This window comes from Paramormyrops kingsleyae, chromosome 19, assembly GCF_048594095.1.
Source record: "Paramormyrops kingsleyae isolate MSU_618 chromosome 19, PKINGS_0.4, whole genome shotgun sequence".
NCBI lineage: Eukaryota > Metazoa > Chordata > Actinopteri > Osteoglossiformes > Mormyridae > Paramormyrops > Paramormyrops kingsleyae.
In genome coordinates this window covers 3170043-3185074 of record NC_132815.1, presented here as the reverse complement: position 1 = coordinate 3185074, position 15032 = coordinate 3170043, and the positions used below count along the sequence as shown (strand labels likewise).

At 48.5% G+C, this 15032-nt stretch overlaps 1 protein-coding gene across 7 annotated transcripts in view; it reads left to right on the top strand.

Moving 5' to 3' along the window:
- LOC111843002 (transcription regulator protein BACH2) overlaps window positions 1–15032 on the top strand; it is a 75847-nt gene that overhangs the window by 29855 nt on the left and 30960 nt on the right. Inside the window, exons 1-2 of one of the 7 annotated variants that reach the window (XM_023810192.2) lie at window positions 8488–8852; window positions 9388–9576. The exons of 2 other annotated variants lie outside the window; for them this stretch is intronic. In XM_023810192.2, coding sequence (XP_023665960.1) covers window positions 8850–8852; window positions 9388–9576 — 192 coding nt within the window. In that variant the 5' untranslated portion in view covers window positions 8488–8849. Of the gene's footprint in view, window positions 1–8487; window positions 8853–8934; window positions 9577–10980; window positions 11090–11125; window positions 13506–15032 lie in introns of those variants that run through there. 4 more of the 7 variants (XM_023810193.2, XM_072702870.1, XM_023810194.2 and 1 more) reach the window with 4 other exon arrangements.

Here is a 15032-nt window from a genome sequence, read left to right as displayed (position 1 = left end):
CCTGACCGGCGAGCCCCCCTGCCCGGAATCGCCCCGGTACGTGTTACCATGGAAACAGGAGTGCCCTGGCTGTCTCAGCAGGGTGGCGCGGTTCCCAGCGAATGGGCGTGTCTTTGGCATGAACGTGCCCGCGGTGGCCGCTCCCGTGGCATGTGCGGGTGGTTGGCGGTTGTGTGTCAGTAGCACCGCATGGACGGGAACAGAGGCGTAGCCCAGCAGCAGGGGCGAGCCGAACACTGGGCTGCAGGCGCCCGGCACGTGCCACCCGCGATGACGTGGGCGCCAGGGGCATGACATCAGGTGTCGAGATGCAGAGTCTCCATTGTGTCGAGCCCCCGGCAGCCTGAGGGACTGGGAGGCATTGGTGGCCCCACCTTGCCTTTTCCGCTGTGCATTGTGGGATGGCAAGCAAACACTGAGCTCATCCTCCCGGGGCTGGGAAAGTGTAGCAGCGGCACACAGATGACACAAGATTTATGACGGCACGTGGTCGAGAGTTCTCTCCGAGGCCGGACGCCACTTTCCGCGCAGTTATCGATTTCTGAAGGGCTTGAGTACCAGTCTGTGAAATGAACCCGCGGAGGATCAGAGAACATCGGCACCTTAGGCGCTCCCCGGGGCCGCCCATGTGCTGGGGTCTGAAGGGCATGCTCACCTCGCGTATATAATTACTGCGCGTTCGCAGAAACATGCGGGGCTGCTCTATCAGACCCATCAGCGCTTGTAGGCCAGCATCACCGCACGCATTTCACAGAATTGAACAATAAACTTCCAGTTCGCAGGCCAGCATCAATTACTTCCAGATGGGTAAATTATTCATTTAATGATGATTATCACTCCCTGATATTGGGGACGGTTTGGCTGGAAGGCTATAAATCTCGATCTGGCAGAACGCGCAGTAAAACTGTCTGACTGTGAAAATGAAGTCAGTATAAGGAGCAGGCAACGTGATTGGCTGGGCCGATTTCTGGGCGGTTTGTCGCATCATCAGCTGTGGGTAGATGTGAGTGCGCCTTTCCACAGCCAGCTGTAAAAGAAGACAAAGGAGCAGATCAGCTGGCACTTGTGCACACGGCTGACGGAATCGCTCCCGGCCGGAACAAAGGCTCCTTATGCCGTTTTATCTATTCAGTTATTTATCTTATTTTGTTTTCTTTGTCCCTGTCATCGGTGAGCATCATGGGCGCTGCAGGCTAATAGCTACACTATTGTTGTTGTCCTGATACTGTCGGAGGACTTTAAACTTCAGAGAGGTGCGCTGTGGGATAATAAAGGAGGGGGTGTCAGTTGGCCATGATTGTTCGTGTTGATTCGTTCCACCTGTTCCCCTTTGCTGGTGTCCCTTTAGTTCCTGGGCTCTGTCTTTGTTTCGAGAGGAAACCCAGCAGGTCTGTGCTAGGAGGTATGTTACACGGTGCAGGTCTTTGGGGCCATGTGCGATTTAATGTTTAGTGAAGGAACTTTCATTTGCTTGCTTGTTTGTTTTGTTTTGTTTGTTTGTTTTGCTTGTTTATTATTTAGGCTCGCTTCCGCAGCGGTACAGCCGTGGCCAAAGCTTTTGAGAATGACACAACTATTGGTTTTCACAAAGTGCTGCTTCACTGTTTGTAGATGTTTTTGTCAGATGTTTCTATGGTGTTCTGAAGTATAATTATGAGCATTTCATAAGTGTCAAATTTTTATTACAGTAATATTTGCAGTGTTGGCCCTTTTTTTTCAAGACCTCTGTAATTTGCCCTGGCATGCTGTCAATCAGCTTCTGGGCCAGATCCAGACTAATGGCAGCCCTTTCTTGCATAATCAATGTTTGGAGTTTATTCAGAATTTTTGGATCTCTGTTTGTCCACCCGCTTCTTGCGGATTGACCACAAGTTCTCAACAGGATTGGGGAGTTTCCGGGCCATGGACCCAAAATTGTCGATGTTTTGTTCCCCGAGCCACTTAGTTATCACTTTGCCTTGTGGCACGGTGCTCCATCATGCTGGGAAAGGCATTGTTCATCATCACTGTTCTTGGATGGTTGGGAGAAGTTGCTCTTGGAGGATGTTTTGGTATCTCTCTTTATTCATGACTGTGTTCTTAGGCAAAACTGTGAGTGAGCCCACTCCCTTGGCTGAGAAGCAGCCCCACACATGAATGGTCTCAGGATGCTTTACTGTTGGCATGACACAGGACTGATTGTAGCTCTCACCTTTTCTTCTCCGGACAATCTTTTTTCCAGATGCCCCAAGCAATCGGAAAGGGGATTCAGAGAAAATGAGTTTACCCCAGTCCTCAGCAGTCCAATACCTGTATCTATTGAAAAATATAAGTCTGTCCTTGATGTTTTTCTTGGAGAGCAGTGGCTTCTTTGCTGCCCTTCTTGACACCAGGCCATCCTCCAAAAGTCTTCGCCTCACTGTGCATGCAGATGCACTCACACCTGCCTGCTGCCATTCCTGAGCGAGCTCTGCACTGGTGGTGCCCCGATCCCACAGCTGAATCAACTTTAGGAGATTGGCGCTTGGACTTTCTTGGCCGCCCTGAAGACTTCTTCACAACAACTGAACCTCTCTCCTTGAAGTTCTCGATGATCCGATAAATCGTTGATTTAGGTACAATCTTACTAGCAGCAATATCCTTGCCTGTGAAGCCCTTTTTGTGCAAAGCAATGATGCACATGTTTCTGTGCAGGTAACCATGGTTAACAGAGGAAGTACAATGATTTCAAGCGCCACCCTCCTGTTAAAGCATCCAGTCTGCTATTCTAACTCAATCAGCATGACAGTGTGATCTCCAGCCTTGTCCTCATCAACACTGTCACCTGTGTTAATGAGAGAATCACTGAAATGATGTCAGCGGGTCCTTTTGTGGCAGGGCTGAAATGCAGTGGAAATGGGTTTTTTTGGGCAACAGGGCCCTTGCAATTAATTGCAATACACGTGACCACTCTTCACAACATTCTGGAATATATGCAAATTGCCGTCATAAAAACTGAGGCAGCAGACTTTGTGAAAATTAATATTTGTGTCATTCTCAAAACTTTTAGCCGTGGCTGTATGTTTTGTGGAATCCATTTGGGGTTAGCAACCCTTAGAGAGGATCAGCGACGTGTCTCCAGCCTGGTGGACCCCTGCTGCCCTGGGAAACACAGCCATGCAGGGGCCCAGCACATTCCCGGAAGATCTCATATTGTGTGTTTTTAAAGCCTGCAGAAAGGGATTAATTTGCCACGCTTGATGCCCGTGCGTGTGATAACCTGAACTGTAAAACTATAACTTAGTTTTAGATAAGATCTTTGGCACATCTGATGAGGATAACAACAATGCACTAAACAGAGCAGAGATCCTGTAAAAAAGTAAATAAACACATCTGCCACATGGTAGGTCGGCTTGAGGTTGAATACAGACACAGGTACACAAAAAAAACAGCCTTTGTTTTAACATGCTTATGCATCCGTCTGCCAAACGGAGCTCCTCAGCTCATTGCACATGTCACGCAAGTTCATTCTAAAAAGTGCCAAGTTTCCTGCTAGCAGAGGCACCCTTCCTCCTTTATGGGAGTATGGAGTCAAAGCCGCACACAGGGTCAGTGTCTCCCCAGTGCTCAGAAATACTGAGTTTTATTCAACAAAAGTGGGGGGACACAAGAGTTCTGGCCTGAGCTCTGGTGGCGAGCATCACTTTTAATGCTGTTAAACAAGTAAAGAAGTGCGAAAATATCTTGCAAAGAAAATGCCTTTTTTGCACATTCATCTCTTCAGTGAGCACACGCAGAGTAGAGTAACACAGTGGCTTCCCATTCCCTGGGGAAGCCTCCTGGGGGCGGGGGGGGTGTGTCTGGAGACTGGAGCATCTAAGAGCAGCCGGCACAACGCACTCCTTACGGGCCACGGATCCTCTTCGCTGGGGAGGGCTGCGGATGCTAATTGCACAGCCTTTGATGTAATGTGCCCGTGTACAACCAGCCCCCCCCCCCCCAGCACTTAGCTAGAAAATGTTCTTTCATCTGCAGACCCAATTAATTTCTCGGACGGGACTGAACTGCATTCAGGGAGCAAGAAGCATGCTGGGGTATCTGACATGTCAGGGGCAACTGGTGTGTTTGGGGTAACTGGCATGTCAGGGTAACTGGTGTGTTTTGGGGTAACTGACATGTCAGGGTAACTGGTGTGTTTGGTGTAACTGGCATGTCAGGGTAACTGGCACGTCAGGGTATCCAGTGTTCTGGGGTAACTGGCATGTCGGGGTAACTGGCACGTCGGGGTATCCGGTGTTCTGGGGTAACCAGCGTGCTGTGGTAACTGGCATGTCAGGGTAACTGGCACGTCAGGGTATCCGGTGTTCTGGGGTAACTGGCATACTGGGCCAATGCTGTGAGGTGTGGTTCTGTGCTGCATGGGGGGACCCTGGCATGGGGTGCCGTGTGTGACAGCAGCCCAACGTGTGGAAACAGTGAGGGGGGGGGGGGGGGTGGAAGGAACGTGTGCCTCTGGGGGTCAGTATGTTGCTCCAATGGGAGGAAGGCAGGGCAGCATGTGGGGGTTGGGGGGGGAAATGAATTAAGTGATTGTGTGTGTTTGTGTGTGTGTGTGTGCTTCTGTATGTGCATGTGTGTCTGTGCTGTGCATGTATGTTTTTGTATGTGCATGTGTGTGTATCTGCACTATGCATGTGTGTGTATGTGTGTGTTTGCATGGGAATGTGTAAAGCTTCACTGTACCGCAGTGTTCCGCGAATCAAAGGTATTTGCTAGTAGTAGTAGGAGTAATTTGTGTGTCCTGGCGAGGAACGTGATATTGGCCCTGTGGGACTCGACGCCTAAATCATCGCTGGCTGCGGCCGACTGGCTCTGACTCACCCGGGGACGCTCAGCGCAGCCCAGCTGGGGCGCAGAGCCCCCCGAGCCTGGCCCAGCCCATGTGCGGACGCTCGCGGCGTGGCACGGCGCTCCGGCTGTGGGCGGTGCCTCTGCGTCAGCCTGTTAGCATTTGGATGCTCCTCTCGCAGAGCAGCCACGCTCGGGAGGAGGGGGAATTCCAGGCGGGTTCCCGCGGCGCTCGGGCAGGAAGCTCCAAGCTTCGGGCTACAATAATGCCTCAGCAGATGCAAGCTGTTGCCTGGCAGTTGTTGTAATTCCCCAGACTAAAGAGACATGTACACAACTGGACCCCCATCTGCAGGGGGTCTGTCCTTCGCAAGGCCACAGCAGCAGGGGATTCTGGGATTTGTGTCCAAACCAGCCTCTTTGTAGGGGGTTAGGGGGTACACATGAAGTCCCCAGGAGCCTCTGGAATAACGGGAAGCACAGCGGCTCCTCAGCAGGGTCCGACCCCTGGCTGCTGCGAGGAATGCTCTCATCCCAGTGCATGTTACATTTCACACAATCATCTCTCTCCTTGGATGACCTAGAAATTTGCATTGAATGAGTCACACTGCAATGCTACAGTGACTCTGCTATGACTCATAACTGGCAAACACAGAGGCAGATGTTGGTTGTTGGTTTTTTGGAGGTTTATTTATATAAGTGCACCACTTTTTTCTCTTTTTTTTAAAGCAGAATTAAATCTCCCCTTATTGTTTTTCACCATGCTTTGAAGCTGGGTGATTATTCTCCTCTCCACACAGGGACATCTGGCCCACGTCCCTATAGCAGCCAGCCCATCTCCTTTTCATGGTGAACCAGTCAAGGGTCTAGACTGGGTTGTCCGCACAGGCAGTCCACAGTGTTCCACAAGTAGCCTTGACGCTAACCCTGTACACTAACGCTCCACACTAACTCTAACCCTAAACACTAACCCTTGACGCGAACTCTAACCCTCAAGGCTATCTCCATCTCTAAACACTAACCCTCAACGCTGACCCTGACCCTGAATGTTAACTCTAACCCTAACCCTAATCCTAAACCTGACCCCATGGCACTGAGGGCTGCATCGTCCGTTGTCCAGTCTTCCCGAGGGCACCTCCAGTCACGTCTCACTAGGTCATAACCCCCAGCAGACTGCCCAGAGTCCCACCCGCTCTGCCACCCGCTCTGCACCCAGCACAGCGTTATTTTACTGGCAAATCTGTAATTAATGAGATTAGTAGTGTGATGCTGACGGGGTCGTTTGCGCGTTGACTAAGTAGCGCTGCATGAGGCCGGCATTGCCCCGGGCGAAGGGGAAAAAGGCAGAGCCGCAAGCTGCAAGGGGACCCTCATGCTGTTACCAGGGACGATCCTTCCGGCGCGGGGGGGGGGGGGCTAAAGGTTACATGTCATCTCAGAGCCAGGCGTGCAGTTAGCGGGTTTGAGGTTGCATGTTCTCCATGCCAGTTTTTCCATAAGCCCCCTCCCCGCCCCACAGTGCCCTTTGGATAATGTTTGCATCCAGGTGAGACAGGAGACAAAGGCCAGGAGGCGTGCATCTCAGCTTTCCTTTGCTGTGACTGGTCTCCCACTGGCTGATGACATTATTTTCCAGTGAGCTCTGGGTTATCCTCTTCTTTTGGAGAACATGCCTGCTCTTCCATGCTTTTTGGCAGCCTACTTATAAAAATGTGTTATAACAATAATCTTGCGTCAGGATGAAGTTCCACTGTAGTTGTAATATCCTCTGTGGACAGCAATTAAAAATCTAGACCATGAAAATAGTATTAACTACATTAGTGATGTTCCAGCATTTGGAAATGTTCTGCGGAGCTGTGAGGATTAAGCTCAGAGTAAATGAACGCCCTCTGCACACGCATGTAGGGTGCATGACACACATGTGATATTCTGAGTTGCAAGGCAGTGCACAGTGAATCCAGGCTTACAATATTGGTCACACGTTTGAAATTCATGGTATCACAGTGGCTAGAACATCATGTTAGCTCTGCTTTTCGATATTTTTGGCCTAAATAATAATATATCTGATAAAAACCTCAGACATAAATTGATGGTAACTTATTTTTTCCAAGGTCTGGGCAATTTTACTCCATAAAAGGGTCAGTTTTCTAAAAATACCGTGTTATGCATATGATTCCTTGGGTTGGCTAAACTGTATGCAAACAAATGTGAATTATTTGGCATCAGAGGAATCCGAGGGGGTAATTTGTGGGTTTTTTTTTTTTTTTTTTTGGAGAGTAGTTACCTCAGTCATAATAAGGCAGCAGGAAAAAGAAGATCAGTACCAGCTTTTATCTAAGATGCCGAACCGTAGCATCGCTTATCCATAATGAAGTCAGCAAGTCCAGCCCTGCAGGTTAATTCAACACTTCGCATGTTTGAGACTGTTACGGCCGACTTCGGGATTACTAATTTCCAGAGTCACTCAAAATTGTAGTGCAAAAGGAAGTTAAAAGTTTGGGTATCACACCATGGATTTAAATGTAAATGTTACAGGAGTCGGGCTTCTCAGAATTGAAAGTCCAGTGGCATCATTTGGTCTACCGCACCGCAGAAAATAGTGAAGACGCTGTATTTAGACGTAATATGTTGTAAGTCTCCCCTGTGAGCATGCTAACGCTGTGTTTATCTGTGCTGGGTGTATTCTTGCGTTATATTTTTTTTGGGGATGTGGTATTATTTCTGCATGCTGGAAATGGAGCTGGGCTCCTGTCCACCAGAGAGTGTCAGGCCGGCCTCCCAGGTGAGTGGTACCACGCCGGGACCCAGTGCTCCGTCCCAGTTGGTTTCCACGTGCACCTCGCCTGCCTTCCGTCTCATCGTCACTCTGAGTCTCTAACGTTCAGTCAGTATGTAAAATCCCAAATGGGCAAAAAAGCCCCAATATGATGAAAGCGCCGCTCACGTAGGGCCATTCCTACCAACGTTTTACAATGAATGGCGCAGAATAGTCACAACTGGGTGAGAGGATTGCTTTCATACGTGGGCAGAGCAGAGGCTTCGGTACTGGGGCCAGATGCTTTCTTCTCTGTTTTATGCTAAACATGAAAAACCAAGAGGAAAGCTAGATGATTATACATTATACATTATATTGTTTTCCCTCCTTTTATTCGTTTTAATTTCTCCTATGGTAAGTAAATGCCCCGTCACTAAACAATGACGCTTAGGCACACGCAGATCAATGTGCACAATCAGTCCGGATTGTTTAGGACCTTTGTTCCCATATTTCGGATGAGCGCGGAGGGTGGCTCCATGTCACACGGATCCAAGAAGTAAATCACTGTGTAGAGCCCGGGATTGTCAGTTTGGTTGGATCAGGTCTTTAGTGTCCGTTTTTTTTTTTGCGTAGCAGATGTTTGTGGAGGGAACGAAAAGCGTCGTGGAATCAATGCTAAACGGTAACCCGTCTGTATCATTCCAGTGCAGGTCTACTGATAAAATCTCGAACGTGGATGACAAGTCGCATCATCCTTCGCCTGCAGCTTTTAATAGAAGCCAAACGGGGGTGTCGCAATGATTGCGCATCTGCCCATAAAAGCCGCCCAGTCGAGCGGAAGATTTGCGCGTCCGTGTAACGTTGGCGTTGGCGGCTGACGGAGCGCGCATTCGGCGCGCCCACTCGCGTGCGCGCCGCGCGTATCATCTCATTTGAATTTGTGTAGTTTGTTCTCCGCGTCTGCGTTTGAATTAAAACAACGGGGACTGAGTCGAACTCTCACACAGGAAATAGCTTAGAGAAAAATACTCCTCAGAAAAAAATATGTATATTTCGCACAGCTCTTCGGGTGTTTGAGGTGATGCTAGAAAGGGTGCCAAGATACCTGTTGCGGTTGGGGAGATTTTTCAGTCTGTAATCTACAACTTTGAGGCCGGAGACTTGCTACCAGCGGGTCTGAAAACGGCCTCGTTACACAGTATAATAAAATAATAATAATGTTAATTCTTATCTATATTAATATCTATATTAATCTATAAGTCATCGAGAATCTCAGGTTGCAGTTATTATGGTAAGTTGTACAACGAATGGCTTATTTCTCGTGCTCATAGAATTTTACAGAAGAAGAAATTTAAAGTCGTTACTGTGAAGTTATTACTGTGAGCGGTCACGTTTTACAGCCTATTCTCCTTTGGCGGCTGATTTTAAGCCACGCCCTCGCAGGCTTTGACAGATTGGCTGTGTGGCGACAGGTTGGCATTGATCTCTGTGACGTACCTCACCGGCGCTTCTTTCCCCTGCTTAGAAATAGATTTTTTTTAAAGGAATTAAACTGATGTTATTACTATGTTTATTGTACATTAAGACCATGAAAATGCCCGGGCAAGCCCACGACGCTCGCCTCCCGTAATTCCGGCGGCGGTGTTAACTTTTGAAGTGTTCCTGTTTCCCGTTGGGAGCGCGCAGGTGCCGGGGGAGAGCATTACTGTCTGCGTGTTGCCGGGAAGGAGAGAGCGGGGCGCTGCTGAGCATTCTGGGAAATGATGGGATGGGGTGTCATATGCAGCACAGAAGTGGCCGCTACATTCTGCACCCATGTCCTCCAGGTCCGTCCCGTGACCATGGAAGATGGCAGCATGTGCTTGCTTCTCCCTCCTGTCCTAGTCGGCGGGCCATGGGAGTGTCGAGGCTCAGGACGGTTTTGCCTGTGGCTAACAAGAGCCCTCCCAGAAAGAACCCCCTCCAACAGCCATTGTAGGTTCGGCGACTGCACAAGGATCATCACCTCCTGCTATGTACGATCAGACGTTAAATGCAGGACTGCCAACTTTGGTCAGCTGACTGGCGTGAGATTTTCAATTTGAGACGCATTTACATGCATGTAACAGTTTTATTACCTTGGAAGTAGTCTGTAGCATCTGCAGAGTACCCCAGAACTTCGATTTGGTGTATAATGGTTTATAATGGAATAATATTTAAGATTTCTTGCTTGAGCGTGGGAGTCTGAAAGCGTGAATGTCACGCCAGATGTGTGAGTTGTACTGTAACTGATTATCCAGTGAGTGACCGGAGAGACTCCGTTTATAGCAGATACTCTCCAGCCAATCTGAAGTACATGATAGCACACCCTCTCTATTTCCATGGTTTCTTATATCCCCTTACGATCGTTTCCTTTTCTTGGTTTTACTCATGAGGCAGATGTCAAGAAACCGCAATTTATGACGCTTTGTCTATGACTAACCTTCAATATGGCGTGTTTTCTCTGACTTTTTCAGTGTGGTGGTGTAAAAGACTGTACCTGACACGAGACATGTCTTACTGCTGTTGGGTTACTTTTTGACTCCATCATTTTAGCTGTGTGGTGGAGAGATCTGCCTGACACATTAACTTCTTCGAGGGGGGAAGAAAAGCTTCATATGCTCCAACTGTACAGTGATGCATGTTAAATGCTGCAGTTGGATTGATAGGTGACTGACTTCTCTAATCCATGCATGTGGTTAACCGAGGGAGGTACCAAACCTCCCTGCATCCACATCCCTGACAAAATAAACACCTCCCATGCATCACTCCTGCTTTTCAACCGTATTGTCAGCAAAGGTTTTGGCTTTTTATTTATTTATTTATTTATTTAGACAATTACTATGACTTTTTTTTTGACATCCTGTTGTGTAGCTGCTGTGTGAAGGTGCTAAATTCTGTTATCACTGCCCTGAGGACTGTACTCACATTCACACCTACACATCATTTGGATCCCAGTCTCGGTGCCCTCAGACTTCTCCAGTCGGCTTTGGGGGTCATGTGACCGAACATCAAATGCCCTGCGGCTGTTAAAGAATGGGCTTCCCTCGGGCTGTTACTGTGGCCACAGTGTGAGGGCCAGATGGGAGCCAGATTGGCTTTACAGATCACTGCTGGTCTTGGTCCGTCTGACCGAAAGGTTTGCGAGCTCGAGCATTAAGCCTTTGAGTCACACATGAAGGCAAGGTGTTTAACCTGCAAAACACAAAGTGGTACACCTGGCCCTAAGATCCACAGGTCAGCTCAGGTATAGACCTGTACCCAGCGACTATATTTTAACAGTGCAAAAAGTGAAACAGTGAGTTCACTGTGTTTGTGTGTCAGGGCTGTTTTGAAATTCGAAGGCTACTTCTGTTTGAGTCGTTTGAGATACAGTCTTAATCGCTGCTCGTCTCCCACGCAGGGCTTGCAAGAGATCTGAAAGCCGAGGACATCCGTGTGTGTCTCTGACTCGCTTGCTGCTGAAGGCTGGCCAATGCCTCAGGTGCTCCGGGTCTCCGCAGAGGAAGTGTAAGGACCACATCATTCGCTGTGTCCACTCCCCTGAATTCTGTACAGCGCTTTTAATCCCGCCTGCAATGAGAAAGGCATGTTTGGCGTGACTGATTGTTGTGATTGCTGTAGTAAAACACAGATAGCTTGCGCATGCTGTTTTGTTTGGAGAGAGCTTGTCTCATGGGGAGCGTTTTAAATATGTGTTCAGAGTTTAAGAGTGCATGAATCATAATGTAGGTAAATGACTGTCCCAGCCTGTAAGGATATAAAAAAATTAGGAATCAGTCCCTTCTGAGCAGCTGCTGTGTGAATGACTGCTGAAGTCAGGCGTTCAGTTTTTCCATGAGGGAGAAGCTTGACTGGCACAGTATTAAATGACCCTGGTCAGTGATGTTAGATACCTGAAACTTCTCCGGCAGCCGTCCAGGAGTCAGCAGTGTGAGATTGTTATTGTTAAAAATTAAATGAAAACCAAAATGAATAATAAAAGTAAAAAAAAAAAAAAAAAAATAGTAAAGCCTTTGTGAAAAGCAAAAGAATTCTGTAAACGTTTGTAAATTTGAGTGGGTATTGTTTTAGTTTTAATTTCTCCGTGTTTTGGGCCGCAAAGCTGTGCATTGTATTTGCATGTTTGGAAGCACGGCAGATAGCAGAAAGGGAAGGAACCAATTTTTAATATCATCCGCTAGACCTGAAAAGCAACATTTACGAACCGCCATGAAGTAATCAGACTACAACAGTTATACATACAGTATGTAAGACTAAATTGGCACATAAACAGCAGAAATTAAACAGCCTGGTGGAATAAGAATTAGAGTAAAAATGAAATGTGTGCAGGTCTGTAGCATAGTCTGAGTGTGACCTAGACTGACACTGGGGATGGGGCGTGTGTATCCCGGTGGGGCTCACCATGCTCCCGCGGTAGGCAGGCGCAGTGTGTACAGCGGTGCCGACGCCCAGGCCTGTACGCCTGCATGCTCTCTCTCTCGCTCTCTCTCTCTCTCTCTCTCTCTCTCTCTCTCTCTGTCTCAGTGGGAGGCTTTTCGTAGGCGGCTGTCTGTGGCCTGTCTTTCCCAATGATAACATTTTCCGTTTGTTGCTGATTTGACATTTGTGGCTGTGTTCCTTTCGTGTTTGTGTTTGCTATTATCTCAGTGTACCATCCTGCCTATTAAATTACTTTTTTTTTTGTTTCTGTGCATGGTCTCAAGCAGCAGGGGGCGGTGTCCCTTTGCCCCGCCTGCCTTCAGTTAACACCTTGGCGGCTGGTCTCACCTAGATACAGCCCTCTCGCCTGCCTCCAGGCCTCCCAGCCACCGGGTTAGCTAGCCGAGGGCGAGGTGACTGTGGGAGGGTGCTTTGTAGGGGCGCATGCCTCTGTCGGACATGGGTGCTTTTTCCGCGGGGTCGGGAAAGGAGACGGGGCAGAGCATACCTCTGTTTGAGAGGCCGTCCAGAGACGTCTGAGTGATTAAGTCCAGGTTGAGAAACCGTTAAACCGTCCATGAAAGAGATGTGCAGTGTCACTCACTGACGTGTGTGATACCTATACCCACGGCTTCAGGTGGCACTTACTGCAGAGCGGAAATCGCAGAGCACTGGGTTAATGGGCTGTGATGCGTAATGGGGTGTGACGGGTCTCGGGCCTCTCTCGCCGCCAAACATTGATGCGTCACTCTGCGAACGGCCATGACGAACGGTGGCGAGGCGTTAAACCCCAGGTAACCCCCAGAGCAAGGCAGGTTCAGAGATGAGTATGTGCTGTGAAATCCCCCTCCTTTTCCCCTTTTTCCCCTTCGAGATGCCAGACATCGGCTGGTTAGAAGTTGTCACCAAACGCAGTGATTAACACCCTTGGGCATGCCTCAGTCCTGAAAGGAGGCGTGAGATGGGCGGAGCCAGCCGTGGCCGAGGAACCAGAGAGTGTGTCCGTGTCCTTCCGTGCTGCGGCATCACCTTTAACTGCCCCGGGATTAAAACGGACCCCAGTGAGCACGGGGTTCCCTCGGCACGCGCTGTCGTCACGGTGACGAATGAAGAAAGGCAGGTTCAGACTCCGGCTTCTGAAAGGTGGCGCTGAATTGCCGCGCCGTGCGTATTGTTTGTAACCAGACTGAGCGCTGATATGAGTCACTCCTGTTTCTGACTGGTGGTGTGGGCTGATTCACGCGAGTCGTTCTTAATCAGCCCACGGCCTCAGAGTGCCGGCACTCTCTTCACCACCGCGCGCCCTGAAAGGTGTGCAGCCTCCCCGGTCTGCTCCCAGTAACCCCCTCTTTTATCTATCTATCCATTCCTTTGGGTCCGCTTCGGAGAGTTCTCTTCCCGCCTTCCTGAGAGGGTACCTGGCTTAACGGTAAAATGGCCCAGCCACGCCGCCGGGCTGTTTAGGAGGGACAGAGGCCCAGGACGGTGACAGCATGGCTCGCAGGTAACAGTGCCCTGGTTTTTTGTGGTGTGAGCACCAGATGGTGTAAAGATAACGGCTGTAGTATTTTTGCCTCTTTGGTTATCTAGAGGGGAGCACAGTTAGCATTTTACAGAAACAAGGCATTTTCTCAGCATAAGCTAGAGTAACGGGGCATTATTGTGTATCTCTTTGATGTCTTGCCCTGTTTTTTTTTTCTTTCTTAGCCAGACGAATTACCAGAAATACTGCACGAATTTCTCAGAAACCACATTGCCTCGAGCAGATCTAAGCGTTATCATTTACATGGATGCACGTTTCTTTTCTGTCGTTTCGTTTTTTTTCTTAAGCTCTCTCCAGTACCTGGGCCTCGTTTGGGCACTTGATGGTGTTTTATCCAGCTAGACATTACTTGACCGGTGAACTGCAGTGTGGTGAAACTATGTATAGGAATAGATAATGCTGCTTTCAGTGAAAATATTGAAAAAATATGCACTTGTCACTTCACCGCTCTGATTTATCTCTCTGCTCTGCCGGTTTCAGCCTGGTTTCAACTCATAATCCAATATAAACTTCCAGTGTTTAGGAACTTAATTCAGTTGAGTATTTGCTTTGAGGTTATATGATGGTATAACATATTACTGTCCAATTTGTTTGCTTAACTGCACGGGTGTTTGTTCTATTGATTTAAGGATTTAGTGTTATATTCCTCTGTTGCTGTAGTGTTGAATGATGGTGCTGTGAGCTAACTGCTGGAATCTGATGATGCTAAAATGCAGATGGCTTCATCATCTTGGAAACATTTAATGCTGCACGCTTCATCCTTTGTGACAGATAGGTAGGTCGATTTTCAGGGAATCATCATTCACACATTCTCCTTTTAAAAATATTGTCAGTGAGGAATTTTTTTTGATCGTATAAACAGTATGGGCTTTCCGCAGTTGTGTTTATTCTGAGCAAATTCGATCATCTGTTTAAATGACGGTTATGAATCCAGGACACCACAGTACATGCAGAGCACATACAGACACGGAGTCACAGCCAGAGTCATTGGATTTTCTGCACTCTCCGCCTTATAGCCAAAGAGCTGAAGTATGGGGCACACGGTGAACACGTACAAAACTCAAGAATAATTCAGGGCCATGACTCCAGAGCAGAGTCTTATCCGCACCATCACCATGCTGAACAATATCGCACAGAAAAATACTTAGTATTGATCTATCTTTATCTTAAGACCTTAGTTTGTGTTGCCTGGGACTTTAATATTGACTTAAGATGAATACCCAGAAACGTGCATGCCATTGTCTTTACTAAGGCTTGGCAGTCCTGCTGTCTCTCCCAGCCTCTCAGCTACACTGCCTCAGCCTCGTGCGTGTGGACATGTGGATTTCCTGCGTTCGGCTGAAGCCAGGAGCAGGAGTCTGTGTGTGTGTGTGCGGATCCGTCATGGCGCGCGGAGTACGTGGCACCCAGGCCTCAGCGTCGCAGGATTTTCTGAATTGTTTCACCTGCGCGCCTCCCACCGTCGCATCTTCCTGCTCCTGATTTCCA